The 20,953-nt window shown below is 42.0% G+C and overlaps 1 protein-coding gene across 1 annotated transcript in view; it reads left to right on the top strand.

The window, feature by feature from the left end:
* Positions 1-20,953, top strand: part of SLC15A1 (solute carrier family 15 member 1) — a gene marked incomplete at its 5' end in the record, with an annotated part of 21,697 nt that extends 744 nt beyond the window's left edge. Inside the window, 22 exons of the mRNA XM_084524301.1 lie at positions 1,376-1,401; positions 3,302-3,386; positions 3,474-3,615; positions 5,506-5,625; positions 5,790-5,889; positions 6,126-6,216; positions 7,630-7,713; positions 8,778-8,860; positions 10,008-10,094; positions 10,721-10,810; positions 11,573-11,617; positions 11,727-11,759; positions 11,886-11,974; positions 12,924-13,005; positions 14,344-14,469; positions 15,712-15,861; positions 16,297-16,346; positions 16,957-17,064; positions 17,204-17,300; positions 17,725-17,871; positions 18,667-18,774; positions 19,393-20,953. Coding sequence (XP_084380427.1) covers positions 1,376-1,401; positions 3,302-3,386; positions 3,474-3,615; positions 5,506-5,625; positions 5,790-5,889; positions 6,126-6,216; positions 7,630-7,713; positions 8,778-8,860; positions 10,008-10,094; positions 10,721-10,810; positions 11,573-11,617; positions 11,727-11,759; positions 11,886-11,974; positions 12,924-13,005; positions 14,344-14,469; positions 15,712-15,861; positions 16,297-16,346; positions 16,957-17,064; positions 17,204-17,300; positions 17,725-17,871; positions 18,667-18,774; positions 19,393-19,587 — 2,138 coding nt within the window. The 3' untranslated portion in view covers positions 19,588-20,953. The remainder of the gene's footprint in view (positions 1-1,375; positions 1,402-3,301; positions 3,387-3,473; positions 3,616-5,505; positions 5,626-5,789; positions 5,890-6,125; positions 6,217-7,629; positions 7,714-8,777; positions 8,861-10,007; positions 10,095-10,720; positions 10,811-11,572; positions 11,618-11,726; positions 11,760-11,885; positions 11,975-12,923; positions 13,006-14,343; positions 14,470-15,711; positions 15,862-16,296; positions 16,347-16,956; positions 17,065-17,203; positions 17,301-17,724; positions 17,872-18,666; positions 18,775-19,392) is intronic.

Here is a 20,953-nt window from a genome sequence, read left to right as displayed (position 1 = left end):
TATAGTGGTGTGTGTATATACAATGGAGTGTATATGTATATATATATATATATGCATATATATATATACATGTAAGGGTGTATATAATATAAGATGGTATGTCAGTGCTGACCCTTCCTGTAAAAGAAAAATAAAGGTGTAAAGTCAAATTGGTTAACCAATAAGTGTCTCAAACACTGAAGTCAGTCAATGCTCTCTGGAAGATGTCTCTGCCAGGTTTCGTGCTGGGGTAATAATCGTACCCTCTAGCAACAACAAAAAAGCTAACAGCCAACTAGAAGTTCCATCGTTATTATTGCTATCAGTAGTAGTATTGTTATTATTGTTGTTGTTATTTTCCCCAAGGCTCAGCTAACAGATAGGCGTGAGCTGCTCAGGCAGATGTTCCCTGTGTGTTACAAGAAGTTTGCAGGATGGTGCACATGCTCTGGAAATGACAAAAAGCAGAAATAGTCAAGGAGTTATGAAGATGATCTCTGTCACTATAATGCTTAGTTAGCATCCCATATATCTGCTCACATGAGTTGTGTAGGGGACATTGCCAACAGCTTTAATGACCTGGATATTTGCATGTGCCCTGGCACTGGTATGTGAGCACCTTGTGGATGCTACTCGATTTTTAGGAAGATATATTCTTCAATTATCTTCATGATACGTCCTGTCTTTACAACGAAGATGGCTGTCCACTTCTTTCCACTGAAGGCAAGAATCGATTTGTTCTAACAGTTTTCAAAAGGAACCTAATTACATTGTGTGCCAAACACCATAGATGTTGCTGTCAGCTCTTCTCCTCTGTTTTGAACTATGGACTAAATGCTAGCAAACACATTTTTCTTATAGGGATCTATTATAAGCACACTTCGTTTGCAGGCAGGGATTTCAAAGTTCACGTCTTGTACTTGGTCTTATCTTAACAATAATGAACTTGTCCATGCGGTGCTGTAGGAAATGCTGACATCCACTCCGTGGGCACCGTGTTTATCTGCAGCGCTGCGAGCCCAGCCGAGCGTGCCCTGAAGGACAGAGCTTGCAGGGGCTGCAAGGCGCTGTCTGCAGCTGCAGTGCTGCTCACCACCGTGCTGTGGTGCTTTGCATCATCGGCCCCTTTGATTTTATCCCTGGCAGTGTATGTGAGTCCACGCTTAGCCTGAGAAACAAAGGGAAATCAATTTTTTTCTAATAACCTCTTTGCACCATAAGAACCCTCCCTCTGACTGAAAATGTACTCATCCCGAGTGTGTGTGTGGTTACTGAACAATACCATGTTTGCTTTTCATGGTTGTTTGTTTTAAGCTGAGTTTTTCCCATTGTTTTTTTTGCTTTGGAGAAGCCTTACTCAGTTTCCATTAACTTGTGTTCTTTCCCCTCCCCACAGGTGCAAAAAGTAAGGACTCAAAACCGGTGAGTACTGCTTTCTCTTATGCCATAGTAGCAAGTTGCTATACTCCTTCTCTAGATTACTTTGGGTAACTTCAGCTGTGTGAAAAAAAAAAAAAAAAAAAAAAGAAATAAAATAAAAATCTTGTAAACATGAGATAAAAATACTTTACCTATAAAGTAACACGTTACTGGCCAACACAAACAGGAGATAGCCTGGCAGCTCCCAACATCCCAGCTAGACGGTGGTGTGCTTACCACCCTGATAAGATGTCTGAAGAGCCTTTGTTGGCTGGACAGACATCAGCTGGGAGCAGAAGGGTCCCCAGGGCTCATCCTTGGTGCTGCTGAGCTGTCAGCATCTGCTGACTCTCCTCTGGGCCTTGTTTACCTCGTGGTGTTAGCATTCTTCCTCATGAATCTTTGAACTGTTAATGACACCTGTCTCAGCAGTCCTATATCTGTCTGCAGCTTTGTTTTCCTTATCTTGCAAGGCTTTACCCTGCAGACTTTCCCTGCAGCTTTCCCACAGCTTCCTCAGCAGCTGAAGGCAAGGGTGTGCAGCTGGGTGGTGCTGGGCCTGTACCTGGGATGCAGTGGGGTTGCCACCTCTTCTGTGGGGCAGATAGGGCTTTCTGGACAATGGGGATGGCAACAGCAAGTGTGCCAGCAGGTGTGTGTGCAAGCACACGTATAATGCAGCAGGGGCTTTCTTTAATTTTCAGACAGCTGATACATGCACTTCCATTTATTCTAAAGCACCAGAGTAACAGGCATCCAAAGATCTCCTTTACTTGGCTTTTTGACTCCCAAGTTCAGATGGCTTTTGGTTTCCCAAGTCCTTGTAAGGCTATATTGCTCCTAGCTGAAGAAGTTTCCACTTGGATAATATTAAAAAAAAAAAAAAAGTTTCTCAGAGCTTAAATTACAGATACAAATGGCTTTCATTTCCTTGTGCAGAAAATATTGTAGTGTGTATTTCTAAAAAATTAGACAAGACTGATCTTTACGGTCTAGGTGAGTCACTGAAGTGGATGCAAATTGGCATAGCTTTAAGGACAAAGTCTTGAGTTTTAGTAGAAATCTGATTTTTGCAACTTGCTGAATTAAACCCTGAGGAAATAAGCTACGGAGGATTATATCACTTGTATTTCTAGTATTTTTATAAAAATGCTATTGTATGTTCTTCCACTAAGAAAAGAAGGTGATCAGAAATTAAATGACCAGTCCTACCACTTAGGCTAAATTTGCAGCCGATGGGTGCTTTTCCCACTCCGTCACAATGGCAAGAGCAGTGACACAAATTGTATTAGGGCTATCGTGGAGATGCCTATCACAGCAGCTGAAGGATCAGGAAATCTGGCAGTTAGTGCCATAGATTAGGAGCAAAGTCAGTTTTATTGACAAGAAATGGGGGATTCTTCATCTAGCGGAGAACATGCAAGAACAGGGAGCTTTCCTGAGGTGTGTTTGAAGGAAATGTTTAAATGTTCATCCCAACTGGAGGTATTTAACAGTACTGCCGGGCTTCTAACTCCCTTGTGCTGCTGGGGTTTGGGCTGTTCGGTTTCTCTTCCAAAAATGTTGCATTTTTTTTTTCCTTGTGTTTGGTTACCAGTCAAAATTACTGCAAGTGCTAAATGCTTAAGATTTCAGATGTGTGAAGCACAAAGCTTGCAGGTCCAATATAGCCTTGCTAAGGATGCCATGAGAAGGGCAGATGAGGAATGTGTAGAGCTCTGGGGAAAGGGAGGGGAGGTGGGAATTGATCTGGATTCAGGTTCCCATGCAGCCTCCTGATGCCTGGGTATCCAGCTGCTCCTGCAGGGGCCGTATGGATCTCAGTCGAGCAGCAGGTCACAGCACACCATGTTAGCTCGTCCTGCACAGCCCCGAGCTCACGCTGTCTGTCTCTTGTCTCCAGCCTGGCTGCTTTGGCTACCCCTTGAGCATCTTCTTCATCGTCATCAATGAGTTCTGCGAGCGGTTCTCCTACTATGGCATGCGAGGTACGTCCCACGCCCTGGGTCTCCCTGAGCCTACTGCTCCCTGTCCTTAATGCTGGTTTGTAACCTGCTGTTTTATTCTCCCTACAGCTGTGCTCGTTCTGTATTTCAAATACTTCCTGCGCTGGGATGACAACTTTTCCACGGCCATCTACCACACCTTCGTTGCTCTGTGCTACTTGACGCCCATCCTGGGAGCACTCATAGCAGACTCCTGGCTGGGAAAGTTTAAGTGAGTGCTTACTGCCCACCCCAAAAAACAACTCCAGGATTTTGTTCTCTAACTATATATTTCTAAGTATTCTCTAATTTCAGTATTGACTTAACATCTCGGTGGGCGGTTTTACTGAACTGCAGCTTTTTAAGAGGACAAACTCTGTTTTTGCGTGCATGCAGTCACTCTGAAGTCATGCTGAAGTCGTGCACCGAAGTGTAGCCAAATTGCCTCTAACAACATGACCTGGCTCTCCTTTACTGGTGTCATGATTCTAATAGTGTTTACTTCACCAGAAAAAGCCCAGTAAAGATTTTTATTGAAGGTTATGAGTCAGGAATGCTTGTTGTCTTGTCAAAGGTCTCCCAGAGATTAGAGATGAGGCAGGCTGCTTTGTCTTCAGCCCCTGCCAGCTGTGCTCTTTGTAGCTGGCCTGAATGAGAAGAAGAGGAAAAAAAAATGAACAAAAAGAAACACAAACTCTATTTTGTCTTGTTTTACCAAGATGGAGCTTTGCAGACCTTGCATCCCTTCCCTGCTGGTAACTGTGTGCACTGGTGGCACAGCTGCCAGCCCCCTCGCAGGAGCTCGGTAGGACTGCTCAGAGCTTAGCACTGGGACTTCAGCTCAGCAAGAAAACACATGCATTTGAAAAATGATCTAATTGCTTGCTGGTTTTAATACGCAGGTACCTTAAAACACCATAGGGTGCAGTGAGGAAGGCTGAAATAATGCTTGTATAAATATCTGTGATGACAAGAGCCAGAGGAGGTTACCCAAACTTTGTTAAACACTCACAGGAGAGCCTCAATCTATGTGCTTTGTGCAGCATGTGCCAAGGAGCGTGCTGGGGTCTGCTCCAGATGGCGTTAGATGTGACGTTCTTGGGGAAAACAGAGCAGAAACTATAAAAATTACTTTTTTTTTTTTTTCCTCTAATTGAGTAATGTATATGCAGTGCCAGTCATGCAAGTACTCTCTTCACAGCATGCCTCACAAATAAAAACCACAAGTTTCTCCCTGGTCAGCTCAGGTTCCTTTTCCATCGGAAACTTTTTCCCAAGTTGTTAAGTCAAGCAACTACAGAAACCACAAGGAAGTGCTATTTTAAAAAGTTATTTTTTTTTAAACAACAACAAAAAAGTGGTAGTAAGTACCACTACATAGCACATTTAACTTCACTGTTGCCCCACTTTGTATAGATTTATACCTTGATAAAGTGAAGAGCATTTATCAAAATTAGGTGAATCCTGTTTTAAAGTGAGAAGAACTTGGTCAATGGGATGGGCGATGCTTCCTCTGCTGCTCTTGTGTCATGGTGCTCCAAGCTTGCTGTGAGGGTCTCCTGCCTTCATCAAACACAGTTGGGTTGGCCTAGGTACCCTTCATTCTCATGGGCTGCTCTGCACTTGGGACTGCTGCTTCTGCAGTCTGATTTGAAATAACCTAGCATCACTGCATCTTATTGCTCCTGCTTATCCTCCAAGCAAACTTGGGTCTGTGCCTGCTGAATGGAGTCCCAGCCACAAAAGCAGTTGAACACGAGCTATAGTCAAACACTGATGTTCTCACAAAGTTCAGATGGAGAATGTTCTTCCACACAAGAAAGAAGAATTGGTCATCTTGCCTTGCTTAGTTAAACAGGGCTTTATAAAATAATTCTGTTAAACAAAATAATTGTAGTAGGAATTCTATTGTGACAGAGGTATGCGGAAAGATTTTTTTGAAGCAGCTTGTGGTAAGCTGAGTCCATAACTTGTCATATCTGTTAGTTAATTTTAGTTAGTTTAATTTAACAAGACTTTGTTAAACGTCTTCAGAATAAGCAAAAGTCTGCAATAATTATGTGTATGTATGAACCCATAATTGTCAATGTATATAAAAATTTATCTCCTCTCTTTATAACAGGACCATTGTCTCCCTGTCCATTGTCTACACGATTGGGCAGGCAGTCATGGCTGTCAGCTCCATCAATGACTTGACAGACCACAACAGAGATGGCACTCCGGATAGCATTGCGACGCACATGTGAGTTGCCTTGTACACATTTTCTCCATGTTGGTGGGGGGACAATTTAAGCCTTAAACTTACGCTACTTGCATTTCAACTGTCTTGCAATCAGCCTTGTATGCATGCTGTAACTAAGACAGCAGAGAGATTTCTTTTTTTCATTTTTTTCTACTCTGTCCTAGCGCCCTGTCCATGACTGGCTTGATTCTCATTGCACTGGGCACTGGTGGCATCAAGCCTTGTGTGTCGGCGTTTGGTGGAGATCAGTTTGAAGATCATCAGGTAAGAATATATTTCAGATTTTTAGTCATGTACATGTTCATATTAATGCCTGACTATTATAGTAATCTGATGTATGTATTTAGACAAGTACCTTATTTTAGAGCTTCCTGAATACCTGAAAAACAAGGTAGATAACTATTTGTCTTGAACTGTGCAGAGTTTCTGATGGTGCAGTCTAAGATGATCAACATGGCTCTGGCAAACCCTTTCTAAAACCGTCTTTGTTCTTACTGTAGGAAAAACAAAGAAGTAGATTCTTCTCTCTCTTTTATTTGGCTATTAATGCTGGAAGTCTCATATCCACTGTAATCACCCCAATTCTCAGAGGTAAGTCCAGTCATTTATTCATAAAATAGTTAAATAAAGGATGAGCGTTGTATTGCAGTCATTTAGGCTTAAATGAACAGGTAAATCAGTCTTCGTATTGTCTTCTATGTCATCCAATTTCTTATGGATGAGCAAAAAAAAAGTTTCAGATCTGAATTACCTTCAGATCTAGTACTTCTGAAGGGATACAATATAGTGAGCAGCATGATTCTGAACGAAAAGCAGACCAATTCACTGATCCATATGCATAGAGATTTTCATTGCGAGCTTATGCAGATGGGGTAGGGATGTGCTTGGCATGAGTTTGAGGAAGGCTGTTTTTCTCAAAAGCAAGAAAATAGAACGCAAGCTCCGGAATAATCCTAAAGCACTGGGCTGAAATCCTGGCTCTTGGATTCTTTGACAGCAGCTGAGTGGAACAGACTGCGCGGAGCATTTTAGGTGCTTGCTTAATGCAAATTCTATTCTCTCCCAAAATGGAAGGAGATGTGCAGATGGTACAACATGCAGCTTGCTTCCATGCTCATACAGGGTGAAGAACACCTTGGAAAACTGGCAAAAGCAGCTGAGGAAAGTGATACCATTACTTTCTGTGACAGCTTAACTAAAAAGATAATATATAACTCAAATCAACACATTAATTAGCTGCAAGCTATCTTTTTTCTAATGAATCTATTCGGTTCTTTCATAGAGGTATGGTGAAAATTGTTACTTTTAGTCTTTTGTTACTTTTCCCTGTTAGTTGCTACATCCCCACTCAAAGCATCATTTCAGCATGTGTGCGTGAAGCTTATGAAAAATAATCACCAACTACTGACCAGGGGTGTGTTTGTGTGTGCATATTTTTCACAAGTTACACTTGTTATGTTACTTATCTTCACTTATGAACTTGTCCCAAAGCCTTTATAATCTAGGTCCTTTCTCCCCAAGAACGTGAATTTGGCCATTTTAACGTGATTCTTCTTTCCCCCGTGTAAAATTAAATGTAAATCTCCTATGAGGAGAGGCTGAGAGAGCTGGGACTGCTCAGCCTGGAGGAGAGGAGGCTCAGGGGGATCTCAACAATGTATACAAATACCTGAAGGGAGGGGATGAAGAAGATGGAGCCAGGCTCTTTTGGTGGTGCCCAGTGCCAGGACCAGAGGCAGGGGGCACAAACTGGCCCCCAGGAGGCTCCCCCTGAGCCCCAGGCAGCACTGCTGTGCTGTGCGGGTGTGGGAGCCCTGGCACAGGCTGCCCTGAGAGGCTGTGGGGTCTCCTCCTTGGAGACCTTCAGAAGCCACCAGGACAAGGTTGACTCTGAAAGTGAGGACTATCCTAAAGAGTCAACAATGAATGCAATGAATAGAAACCCTATGTGAAACATTGGCAGCAGCCCCTGGGGCTTGTATCTAACACTGCGTTGTGTTTCAGCTCAACAGTGTGGCATTCACAGCAAGCAGCAGTGCTACCCACTGGCGTTTGGAGTTCCCGCTGCCCTCATGGCTGTTTCATTGAGTAAGTTGAACTGTTTGCATCTTGCTGCTTCAGTTGTAGGTATGGTTAGGTGATAATGATTTCCAAATAATAAGAAAGTGGTTGAAATCTCCAGATATCAATCTCTGATAAGAAAATTGTCATGCAATATACTGTCTATATCACTTAGCCTACTGGGTTGTAGAAGTAAATGATCTTTTGAATGAAGGATGAGACCTTAAGGAAAATGTGGTTTTCAGAAATTACTCATAGCTCAGCACGGTGAACTATGCAAGGTAACTGTCCTTGCACTTGTGAAATACCATCCTGGTGTGCCAGTATTTATCAAGCTATTTTCATTTTTACTAGCTGTACCACAGATTAGTCCCTGAGCCTTTTGGCTGCAGTACAAAGACCAAGAACCTGGTGCTTGCAGAGGCAACTTTTGGAGGTTTTGTCTTTTTTGTTTGTTTTGTTTTTGTTTCTCTCCTGATGGAGTGGCTGCTGTATGCCATGGTATCCCTCTCCATGAGGGACCTGACCAGGAGCCTACCCAGCTATTGGTGCCCCCGTCTTATCAGTGCACCCAGCCCAGGGCGACGGCAGCTTCAGGTGTTTGCCCATTGCCTTGCCCAGCACGTGGGAGGGTGAGGCCAGGGAACGTGTCCGTGGGAGCTGTGAGTGCTGGCAAGTGCTGTAGTTCAGGTGAAACCTCACGTGTCCCTGCGTGATGTAAGATGCAGTGCCCTTGGCTCATGAAAAGCAGTCATTAAGCTTTTAATCAGATGCATCAAGGCCAAAGAGAAGGTCCAGAGTGGTTCTCGATTTGGCCATAACTCATGTCCCACTGAGGATGGCCACTTACCCCAGGAGTTTTAGGATTTAGTCCTGTGTCATAAATCATAGCAATCTGCTGATACTAATTTGATTTCTTTTACCACATAGTAGCATGGCAATAGTCACATTCATTGCTCCTTAAAAATTTTACTTTCAGCCTGATGCAATTGCTTAATTGTCAAGGTTTTAATACTTTTTTTTTTTTTTTTTTTTTTTTTGGGCCGCTGTTTTCAGTTAATCACAAATTGCTTTCTGTTTGCTTACTGTAGTTGTGTTCGTGATTGGAAGCGGAATGTACAAAAAAGTTCAACCTCAAGGCAATATAATGGTTCAAGTTTGCAAATGCATTGGAGTAAGTAGTGCTTGTGCTCCCAGAAAGCCTGACAGGAATTTTCAAAGCTGCTCAGTTCACTTGCCTAGAGCAGAAATCTATATAGTATGAGGAAAACCTATGAAGTTTTCAACTCTTCTTTCCAGAACACTTTTTACTGGTACCTCCAGATTTAGACTGCCTTTTTTATTTATCTGTCTCTGTTTATATCTGAATTTACACACACAGAAGACAAAGCAAGATGTTAATCACGTGTAAAAGCTTATCCCAACCTCAGAGAATCATTCTCTTGCTCATTCATGTACTTTTCTATAGCCCTGTAGGAAGACAGGCAAGCATGCAATGACTTGAGTCAAGAACAGAGGTGCTGGGATATCTTATCAGCAAAAATGTATTGCTTAGGAAAATAAGGCCTTGTTTACAATGCAGTGTATTAAGGAGGTCAGGGGATTATATATCAATATAGTATATACTGATATACAAATAGTGTAATAAATACTGATATATAAGCAAGCCTGCAAGGAAGGGAGCTAAATCTGCGTTGAGTAGCACTGCACATCCCACACTTGGCAGTGTCTCAACTCTGAGATCAGGGGACTTTTCATTTGTGAGCTTCTTCATTCCCCACGCAGCTCTGCTAGCTTGTTACAGCCCAGACCTTGCTTGTCCTGTAAGCACTGCCGAAAACAAATCTCTCTATGTGACTTCTACTGTCACTTAGAGTGCTTCCCCTAGAGCCCAGCCCAGCTCAGCCATGCATGTTATGAAAGTTTGTGGATTCCTTCAGGACTATATTTGCATATGTTAAGTATGAAGGAATTTCTACAAGATACAGTTTTTTTATAGTGAAATGTGCTCTCGTAGCCATTCAGCTCTGAAGAGCTGTGCAGATGACATTCTTGATTGCTATATGTATTAGCCTTAAGTAGGCAGGCCTTCAAGACCTAACAGCCACCCACATTTAGAGCTGCTCAGAGTAGCTCTGAGCTGTTCGGTTTACCTAGTCCCAGGTGCACACTTCACTGTATAGGTGGTTTCATGCCTTACCTTCATTATTCCTGTAGATGCTTAGAGGAGGTAGCAGAGGTCTCCTTTACGTATGAAACAGCTGATAGTCTTAGAAATGTTTGAAACGTCATTAAACAAAGTTTTAATGGTCTCTCCCCAGTTTGCCATCAAAAACAGGTTCCGGCATCGCAGCAAGGAGTATCCCAAGAGAGAGCACTGGCTAGACTGGGCGAGCGAGAAGTACAGTGTAAGTACCGTGTGAGCACTCCTGTGCCTCGGCATCCCCTGGCCCTCAGCTCCTATGCTGTCTGCTCTGATCTGTTGCTTTGAGTGCTAGGTAAATAGTTTTGGGCCTCACAGCCATGTAGAAGTTGATGGCCTTGTGTCCCATGGTCCCCCGACCATGTCCCGTGCTCCCTGGTCTCCTGTCCACCTTGCCCTGCTCTCAATGGCAGCGCAAACCTTAGCCTCTTCCCTTTATTTTACTTTTGCCTATGTGTATTTTGCACGTGTGAAGTGCATTCCTCAGTTCCCCATCCTTTGAATTCCTCCTACGCAGTGCTGCTAAAACCTACTGGGAAAATGGAGCAGTGAGGAGCTAAACCTTCTGCTGCCGTTGCAGTGTGGGCCTGGCAAGAAGCTTTTCTGCTATCAGTGTCACCTTTAACCAGCAGCCCTCCCCACACCCAAAAGCAGACCTTGTGCTTTTTAACAGAAGTCAGCAGAAGCACCCACAGCATCCAAAGTTCAGGCTGTGGGTAAACACTGCACGAGAGGTCTCATGTCTCCACCTGCTGCTGTGCGGTGAACAGCAGGGGAACTGTCTGAGGTTTTTTCACTAATTCCTTTTTTTATCATTCTCCTTCACTGCAGAAACGGCTGATTACTCAGACTAAGATGGTGCTGAAGGTGCTGTTCCTTTACATCCCACTCCCCATGTTCTGGGCACTTTTCGACCAGCAGGTAAAGCAGAAATGGTTTGGCTTTGCAGTTACAGCTGTGCCATGTCGCTACGCAGTGTGGAGTCACTGCACCTAGGAAAGTGCCTGTGTGAGGGTGAAAAGCACTTCTCTGCAGATTCCTTACCCTGATTGTAATGCACTGTGCTTATTCTGAGTCAACGTTCACACAGTGTCCTGTGGTCCAAGAGCAGCCAGCTGAAATCCAATTTATCTGGGCATTCCCAGTGACTCTGAGCTCAGCCTCTCCAAATCTTGTGTAGGACAGTGATGAGACAGTAATCTAAAGCTTTCTTGGCTCCAACTCCTCTTCGCTGTCAGTCGAGCTGCAGTGCAGGGTCCTACTGTAAGTGCTCTGGAGATCCAGGGAGGAGATGAGCTGGGTGCCAGCCTGCTTAATCAGAGTGATTAGTTTGTCACACATACTCACACCTTTAAGCCTCACACCTTTAAGCATAAGCTCGTCGTCGTCTTGGATGGAGTGCTCATGACCCATGAAAGCAGGTTTTCATAGTTTCAGGTATGGAAGTATGAATTTAGGAGGGTATCTGAGAGAACTGGTGCCTGAAAGCTTTATCTAAGGCAGAGCACATTAAGTTTGGCCCAGCCTGGCTGCATCATGCATTTTTACCGGTGAGCTGTAACTGTGAGTGTGCCCTGCTGCAATCAGGCAGACACCTTTCCAAACACTTTACTTAAAACAATTCAAGAGGAACTTCAGGAGGCTGATTAACTGTGGGATTTAATTCTCTCTTCTTCTGCCAAGGGCTCAAGATGGACACTGCAAGCCACCACGATGGATGGGAACTTTGTAGGTTACTTTTTCTTTTTGCCTTTTTCCCCTAACATTTACTTTTCCTATCAGTTTGGTTTGTTTTCATAGCACTAAATCCTATTTATCTTTTTTTCTTTTCCACCAGGGAGCTATTCAGATTCAGCCAGACCAAATGCAGGTATAGTAATCTTCTGTCTGACAATCCTAAGTACTTCCCAAAGATGATATCCGTATATTATTGCCCTTCATAAAAAGGACTTTGAAAATACTTACCTTTTTCCCTTATTATGTTCATCTTTAACAGACTGTCAATCCGATCCTGATTGTTATAATGGTGCCAGTTGTGGATGCTGTGATTTACCCTTTAATCAAGAAATGCAAGATCAATTTTACGTAAGTTGACGTGTTTACCTGACTTCAGCAGAGGCTCATTTTAGTGGTTTCTTTAAGCTGCTCTTCTGGCCCTAAACAAAAGCAAGCTTCCAGCTAAGGAAAAAATAATGCTGTATTCAAAGTGGGGTTAATATTTAAAATAATAATAATAATAGAAGGACTTTACAAACGGGGCATGAAGGCATCACAGCCTAGAGGAGAAGAATCTAATAGCACGGTGCCAATGTGATTTTTCTTCAAGCTAAGGGCAAAATCTTCTGATCGCAGGAGAGAGGCTGTCTACTGCTAGTGTTTTCTGCTAATCTTACTTTTCCATGAAGAATTGAAAAAATAGGGGTGGTGGGTGGTGCTGGGCTGGAAATACTTCTGTTCATTTGTGGGCACTCTGAATCAGACAATTGTTGCCATAAATAAAATATCTACCTTAAATTTACCCTTAGCACTTAACTGGATGTCAGTAGATGTCTCCCAATTCAATATATTTCCCTGATTTTTCCATTCATTATTTCGATTTACACATAGCAATATGGATAAAAGTTGCTATCCTTTTGCAGAAGGTGTAACTTTTTGTCTGTTCATTGTTTCTAAGATACCAGCTGTACTGGATTTTTTTTTTTTCTTTCTGTAGATCTGATTTTCCCAACTCAAATACGGAAACCTAACAACAGTTTTGTGTAGATGATGGCTAACTCTAGGAATGAGCCCAGTAGATGCAGAGTAACAGGTTAAGATGCTGCAGGAAACTTAATTTCCCAGTAGTGTAACTCTGAACTAACACTAAGAGGTACTCGGCGTAGCTGAATACTTCATCTAACATCAGCCCTTTGGACAGTGACAATATCCTATCTGTAGTCGTTTTGGTTTCCTGTTTCAGAAGGGAAAACTTCACACTGAAAGTTTTGAATTAATATTTGTCTTAATTTGCATATATCTTTTGTTGCTGTACCAGGCCTCTGAGGAAGATCACTGTTGGCATGTTCCTTGCTGGACTGGCTTTCATTGCTGCTGCCCTTGTGCAACTGCAAATAGACGTAAGTTCAGCCTCGTGCAAGTACTGAATACTTTGTTGTTAATGCAGAACAGTCTGTTTAAGGTGAAAATGAGCCAAATATGATGCATAAAATAGTTGTAACTTAGGAACCAAGCATGTGATCACAGAAGTAGAGGGAGGAAAAATATAAAGTATATTGCAATGCAGTGTGATTAGCATAATAAAGCTACCTACGAACACCATACTGCCAAACATCTCATCTGCCATTATCATAAATCATGCATTAAAGGCAACCTCAGGTCTTTAAACTGAGATTAAAAGCTGAAAAGCAGAGTTTTTCCCTATCAGGGAGCTGCTTTTCATCTCTGATCTCTTCTGACATCTAAACTGGAGGTGAAGCGTGAAAGGCCACAGTGTTATCATACCATCAGTAAAAATGATTCCTGTTTAAGGCAGGACTCATCACACCTGGCTTTGCTTGCTTCAGAGGGAGGTGTCACGCCTGAAAGATGTAGGTTTTTCCATGTAGCTGGGGAGTCTGACACTTCTGGGCAGTTGCCATCCAGAGATGTCCGCCTGTCTTCACATGATATTGAGATAAGATGCTCAGCTCTTAAAAAGCTTGAGTTAGGAATGAGGAGCTCCCTCCTTGATGTCTGAGTTCAGCAGTGAAACAAGCCTTATACTCCCCTTTGTCTCCAAGCTGAGAGTAAAAGGTTTGGCCTTCAGTAGGGAGGGCCAGAGCATGTACATAGACATAACATAGATATGTACCTGCACTGGGCAGAAGTGTGGCCAGAGCTGGCAAATTCCTTGACTGCTGCACAGGAACTTTTTGCAGAAGGGAAGATTTGGATCTTTTTTGTTGTGTGGTTGTACCTAAAGAGAATGAAAAAGACAAGTAGAGGAAGGTCAAGGCAGAATTGCAATACATACATACAGCTCCTGCAGCTCTTGAGGCTCTGCAGGAGCAGAAGGTACTTACTGTTACATCTGATGGAAGGTGGAGTCTCCAGAAGTTGCTCTGTTTCTTTGGACTCTCACACTACACGGTGCCTATACCTGCTTCTGGCCAGTTCAGCAGCACCAGTGATGGGAAAAAGAGTCAGAACATTGTACAAAGAAGTTCAGAAACCTAGACTCCCATAGGATGTGGGAGAAAACAGCTCCCTGACCTGCAGAGTGGCCTTGATAGCAAGACAGCTTGTGAGACTTGCAAATAAAACAGTTATTAAAATTGCATCCCTACAACTGATAACCACAGATCATCAGGTAAATGGCAGTCTTCGTCACGAGATAAATAAGAGTGCAGTAATTATAGTACCTTTCTCATGTGACTTAAGATAGAGCACTGATTCCACTTCTTTCTATCCTACAGAAAACCCTTCCAGTTTTCCCTGCAGCTGGGCAGTCCCAAGTCAAAATAATAAATCTAGGTGCTGATAACGCAAGAGTAACATTTTCACCTCAGAACGTGGATGTGACCGTAGAACCTCTGCATGGGGTAAGTAAGGGGAGATGGGGAACATCAAGTCACAAAGCTGAATGGAGCAAGTCAAAGTCGTTCTTAACTAATGGCTCAAAATTGATTCTTTTCTAGTTTTTTTCCTCTATTCATTTTAAGCATTTCTTCCTCTTGTGGAATAAATTGTTACTGAAAGCATACAGGGAATAAAGAAATAGTACCTATTTCAATATCCTAAGGAGAATGAGTTAATATGCTAGTAATATACTTAGTAATGGCTTTCAATTAATTGAAAACTTCACTCTTGCTTAAAAAGGTGCCATTTCTTAACAGTGAGAACAGCCCTGACTTTAAAAAAAAAAAAAAAAAAAAGAAACCATCCATCCATGTCTAGGAAGTCAGTGCTCTTACTGTAAGAGATCACTTGTGTGAACAAGGAGATTTTTGTGTGGCTACATCATTCAAGCTTTAGACCTTGCTGTCAAAGAACCTTTTCAGGTTCCTTTACAGCAGAGTTTTGATTGTTAACTCTACTGACAGCAAAATGCAGTGGAGCTGATGGGCCTTTTAAATAATGGATGCAAGGAAGTCTTAGCAGCACAAGTATATTCTCTGGTAGCCTGCTGCCCTGTTTCCATATGTGAAGTCCATATAACCATGACAAACACCTGAATACGAAGCATGTGAAATGTTCTACTCCCTACGGTGGATGTCTTATAATCAAGATGTTTTGGATTGAATTCTATACACCTATAACATATCAACATGTTTATTAAAGAATATTTGCTTTCCATATTTTATGCTTCTGAAATGTAGCTAGAATATCTAAAATGCGTATCCTGGTAATAGTTGTTTCTGTTATGCTGAAACCCAAAAGGTGCAGTTTGGATTAGCATTTTGTAGGAGGAGGGGCCATTTGGAAAATGCTGCGTTCTAGTTCATGCTATTGCTGTCTTTATTGCTAAACATAATTTGGCTTGGTGGTGGCAAACCTGATTTAGCTGGATAAAGCAATACACAGGAAAATGTAACAGCTCTTCCGTAATGCTTGTAGGAAGTTTGTAGTACCTTAACATTTGTGTAAAGGAAGAAAATAGTCATAAATATCGATCAAACAAAATTAGTGTCTGACATAGAAAACTACAAAAATGGAAGTGAGGAGATGCTTGTGATCTCTGTTACTTCAGAAGTAAACTTACGACCCACTGAATCGAGCATTTCCTCAAAGGTATAGGCAAACGCAGTTGCGTGGAAATTCACAGCAATTTGTCTTCTTTGTAGACGGACTACAGGATATTTGAGACTTCCCAGTTGCAATATGTAGTGGTAGCCTCTGGAAATAACAATGCAACTCTAAATGCCACCAGCACAGGCGGAGATCGGTACACTCTCACGGTTAAAAATACCACGTCAGGCATTGCTGCTCAGTGGGTAAGTCTGCCTAAATCCTAAGAAATTTGTTAATGTCGTAGCAACTATCTACATGGAGTGTGGGAAGCTCAGAGGACAAGCTCTGGGGAGCCTCTCTTTTGTTTTGTTTTCCCTCTCCCCCTCTCTGCTGCCTGAGGGAAAACTGCACCAGTGAGACTGAGCTGTAGAGAGCAGGGCAGGCAGGATGCTGGGACAAAATAACCCTACAAAGCAAACAAAAAGACACTTGGCCAACTTAACTTGACGGTTTCAAAGAGGCTTAAATGTGTGGCCTTATAGCATTTTCTGGTAGAGACGTATCCTAGTAGTAACCTAGAGGTAAGGTCTGGAGTCTGACCCTGAAGCCTCTATTGGCTTTTGCTTGTATGTAATAGGGCACATTTAAGCTGTTCACTGATGCTTACTAAGCCTCTTGATAATGGTCTCTTCCACCAGCTGTTTGACAATGTCACATCAAAACCAGAAGAAGGAAAGAATCTTATCAGGTAAATTTTGTTTTGCTCCTCCGCTTTGCAGTGATGTGACTGCCCCTTCAGTCTACTTCTTGGGCGGACTCTTCTTGCTCAATGCCACTTTCTGTACTGTAGGAGCTCTCCACTTGCTGTACCCCTCACTCAGATGCTTAGGGGGTGTAGGAACTTCCAGAACACAATTCATCCGAGCTATCTTGCATATCTACTTTGGGTATAATTTAGCTAAATCTTGGCAGTGAGTGTTTCACTCTACTGTCTAGACTTTTGTTGTTGTTGTTGTTGACAACAAGCACAGATATAGATGTCTACCTCCTTTTTAATCTCAGGTAAGAAGAGTCCTACCACTTGTCCATTTTTCTTCCACGTCTTCCCTTTGCAGATGCATTTGTTACTGACTGTAGTAAATGCTTGCTTCTGACATTTTCCTAAGCAGTGGGACGATGTTGGATCTAGCTCGCTTCTTGCATTAGCCATGATTAGCCCGATTTACAAATCTTTCAAAAGTGTTAATTTTCAAAAGTGAAAGGGGAAGGCTTAATACTCATGGTGATGCTAATATATAAACTAAAACCTGTATTCTTTGGAACGCTAAGCAAAGTATTCATCACTTTTTATTTTAAAGATTCATAAACAATTTGCCTTGGACAGTCAATGTCACTATGGGTGATGCGGATTTTGAAAAACTGACACCTCTCTCTGCCACTAATTACGGTGTTTTTTCAGGAGGCAGGTAAGCATTTCCTGCACCTTAATCTAACCACTTAAAGACATAGATGTACTTGTCCTCGAAAAAGGACATAGAAGCTTTTTATATACTACACACAATTGTCTATAGCCATGGACTGAACTGTGGTCTTTTCTTTCTACAGAACAGATAAGATTGTGGTTTCTACAAATGGAACTACCTGTACAGCTACTTCAAACTCACTTGGATTTGGCGGTGCATATACAATTATAATTAATGAGGTGAGGTGCTGTTGGTTGGACAAGAGTTCTTTTCATTTTAATATTCTTTAATTAAAAAACACTCGAACAATTATTTCTCTTGCCTTTAATTATACGTATGGTAGAATTCTCATATGTTAAACTGTCTGAACATAAACACTTCATTAACAAAGGTAATGATGAGCATGATAATGATATAATGCAATAATTCATGTTCATTACTAATGGCTTTAAATTCTTAGCCTTAGTAAGGATTTGCATGGATTCTGCTGTAAAATAATTACCACTTTACAACTTGCTGTGTGGTGATTCATATATAATATTTTTACTCTCCCAGAACTTTGTGTACATATATGCAATTACATAAATGATGTAGAACTGTTTAGGTTGCCCTCAGTGTACAGACTCGTTATTGCTGTTCCTAATGTGTCATTTTAATTTCCAGTGTTCTGGAAACGTTGCTACATTAAACTACAGTCAAGATATTCCACCCAATACAGTTCACATGGCTTGGCAGATCCCTCAGTATTTTATTCTAACATGTGGAGAAGTAGTCTTCTCTGTAACTGGGCTGGAGTTTTCATACTCACAGGTAGGTTTTGCCGCTCAGAGCCCTCACTGCGTTAAGAGTCATGAGTTAAGTCCTTACCCTGGTACAAATCAAAATCTTCTGTGACCTTTTGTTATTAAGAGGTGGTTCCCTCATCGTACAAACAAAGCAGAGGTATCTTTAGAGTCCCCTAGAAGAACTGTAGGCAGGTGCAGAATGGGCTTGTTTCACTAAGCATTCAGTGTTCTCCGTGGAGCTATTTTGAATTATATCACATGAAGATTTGATCACCAGTCCTCAAATCACCCGACATGTGACGTTCCATTGAAAATAAATAGAACTGTATTGCTGCTGTAAAAGCAAACTAGAGACTTCTCAATTATAAAATGAGCCAGTACCTTATCTTCAAGGTTGCACTGGCTTAATTATTTTTTTTTTCCCACGCAACGTTTAGCAGCAGTTTAATTATACACTACGAATTGCCCTGTCTTCTGACTTTGGTTTGTATTACTAGGTGTGTGTTTCTTACCTTAATTCTAAGTCTATACACTGCAGTGATGGGAACATAAGTTGTGGCTTGCTTGCCCGTGATGTGCTCAGTTTCTTCATTTGGTGTGTATCATGTGAGACTGAGCCAAATGCAAAATGTGCCTGCTCCTTGGTGCGTACAACATAGGTGTTACAGCCACTATTAGAAAGCTCTTGTTCCTCAAAGCTTTCCCCGGGTCTGTTTAGTTCTGGTTAGGGAACCAGTGCTTGTTATAAAGTAAAGAATGCTGTAAACATCAGGAAGTGCTAGCGGTGTTTGACCAAAAATTACGTGCCTTGTCTCTGTAGGCCCCGTCTAACATGAAGTCAGTGCTGCAGGCCGGATGGCTGCTGACGGTGGCTGTCGGTAACATAATTGTCCTTATTGTGGCTGGAGCATCCAAACTCAGTCAGCAGGTGAGTGCACAGACAATTGGTGTACTCCTGTATTATGCTGTTAAAAATCAGCTCTAATACAGGGGGGAGTCATGGCCGATAACCCTCAGTCATAACTTTTGAGCATCAGCTATTACAGTGGAGTTGTATTTTCAACTGGAATACACGAGGCTAAAGTCTTAGGTAGAAGAGTTTACCAGTCAGCTGTAGAACTGGTCTCACTCTCCACCCAGGTCAGTAGAAACTTTACCCCTGCCAGCCTCGTTGAAAATGAGACTGCCTTACCCTCTTGCCGTCTGGCCAAAAGGAGGGGCTGAATTTCTTCAATCTTTTTGGTCCATTCCCACACTTCCAGGAGAAGGATACTATGAAACTTTTCAGCATGCACAGGACTTACTCTTTTTGCTTTTCAATGAAGACAGAACAGCTGAAAGGGTCTCAATTTAGAGCTGCTTTATTATCTGTTATACACATCTAATACTTATTCCTTTAAGTCATACTCTACTGGTTCTGTGTGCTCAGTTCCACATTTGGAATTAACTTAATTCCTTGCAAACAGTAAGATGGTACAATTCTTTGGAGGAATGACTATTGATGACTTAATTATACATTTGTGTTTTGTTTTGTTTTGTTTTACAGTGGGCAGAGTATGTGCTGTTTGCTGCCTTGCTGTTTGCAGTTTGCATTATTTTTTCTGTCATGGCTTATTTTTATACCTATATTGATCCAAATGAGATTGAAGCCCAACTTGATGAAGAAGAAAAACAAGTCAAAAAGGATCCATACTTACAAGAAAAAGAAGAAAAAGAAGTCGAAGCTGTCTCTCAGATGTAGAAGGTGTATTCAAGAGAACTTGTAAATCATGGTGTCCCATTAACTGTCCATGCAGTAAGAGGAATCAGGGTATTGCTAACAGCACTGGATAATATGCCTCATGGGAGATGTTAAGAAAAAACTGTTCTGACTTTAAATGCAGCCTCTTGAATCAAGAGGAAAAGATAAATCTCTTGTACAGAACACGGTATCCTGAAGAAACTCCCGCAGAATTTGCACTCTTAAAATGTACCTCAAGCTCAAATACCATAGCATTAAAATGTTGAAATTGCACTTGGCACTATTAGACCCTGTGAAGAGGTGTATTTTTGTACTACATTTCAATTTTATATCACAAAAGAAACAAGTATTGCCAAGAAATAGTAATTGAAGCCAAGCTGTCTGCATGACCCGTCTACCCTCATTGTTACTACCCATTGTGCAGCAGGTCACACGTGCCTTAAATTCTTTTATATGTCCTTAAGGACTGTGGGAGCAAAGCTCCTGGATTTCTCAGGTTAAAACATGGCTTGGACATGCACTCTGGTGTTCTTCGTATGCCTGTTAACTACCCATTTGACTCCCGGTATGTTCTTAATTAAATGTATTAATGAGGTGTCCACTGAGGTAAACAGACAATGGCAAATGATATTTGGAATAACAGCAATAAAACTTGTAACAAAATATTGGAAGTGGGGTAAGAGTACTAAAATAAACAAATACTTTAAAAAAAAAAAAAATAGCAATCAAAATTTGCACCCCTGTCTGACCAGGTAGATACAGCCGATGTCCCAGGGAGCTTAACAGCTGGGTGGATGGGTATGGAAGAGAGGGAGCAGAGGAAGAAGAGCAAAGTTGTAGCTGTGTTTTTCAAGGAGAATCTGTGCACTTACTCAGATTTGTTCAAATCAGAGATGCATTTTAAAAGGTTTGTGCGAATGAAGGTTTTTGGATGAAAGGTGGGTCGTTGGCAGTGCAGGAGCAGGCACAGTTCTTCCCTGAATAGCCTTCACCGTTACTTCCTCAAGCAGCAGCAGGACCAGACGTGGCCAAACCACTTGCGCTTTAGTGAAGGGTCATTTGTCTTTCCTTGCAACGCTGAAATGGCCATGAGACCTTCTGAGACAGTCCTACGGAAACTTCTCTGGTGAAAGTGGCCCTGCCTTGTGTAACAACATTGCTGCATTTTGGAGGTGAGGAGGAAATAAAACCTGAAGCTGAAGAAGCTGTGTAGCTAAATAAAAAAATAATGAAAATGATGCAAGAGCCAGGAGGGAAACAGAGCAAGGCACTTCTGCAGTGCTTGCTCTCTATCTGCTGTTGCAACCCCTCCTTTGACCTGCATCTGCTGTTAGTGGCAAATAAAACCCTCATGAGATTAAGATGA

Source organism: Aythya ferina (genome assembly GCF_964211825.1).
Source record: "Aythya ferina genome assembly, chromosome: 1".
NCBI lineage: Eukaryota > Metazoa > Chordata > Aves > Anseriformes > Anatidae > Aythya > Aythya ferina.
This window is presented reverse-complemented; position numbering and strand designations above follow the sequence as displayed.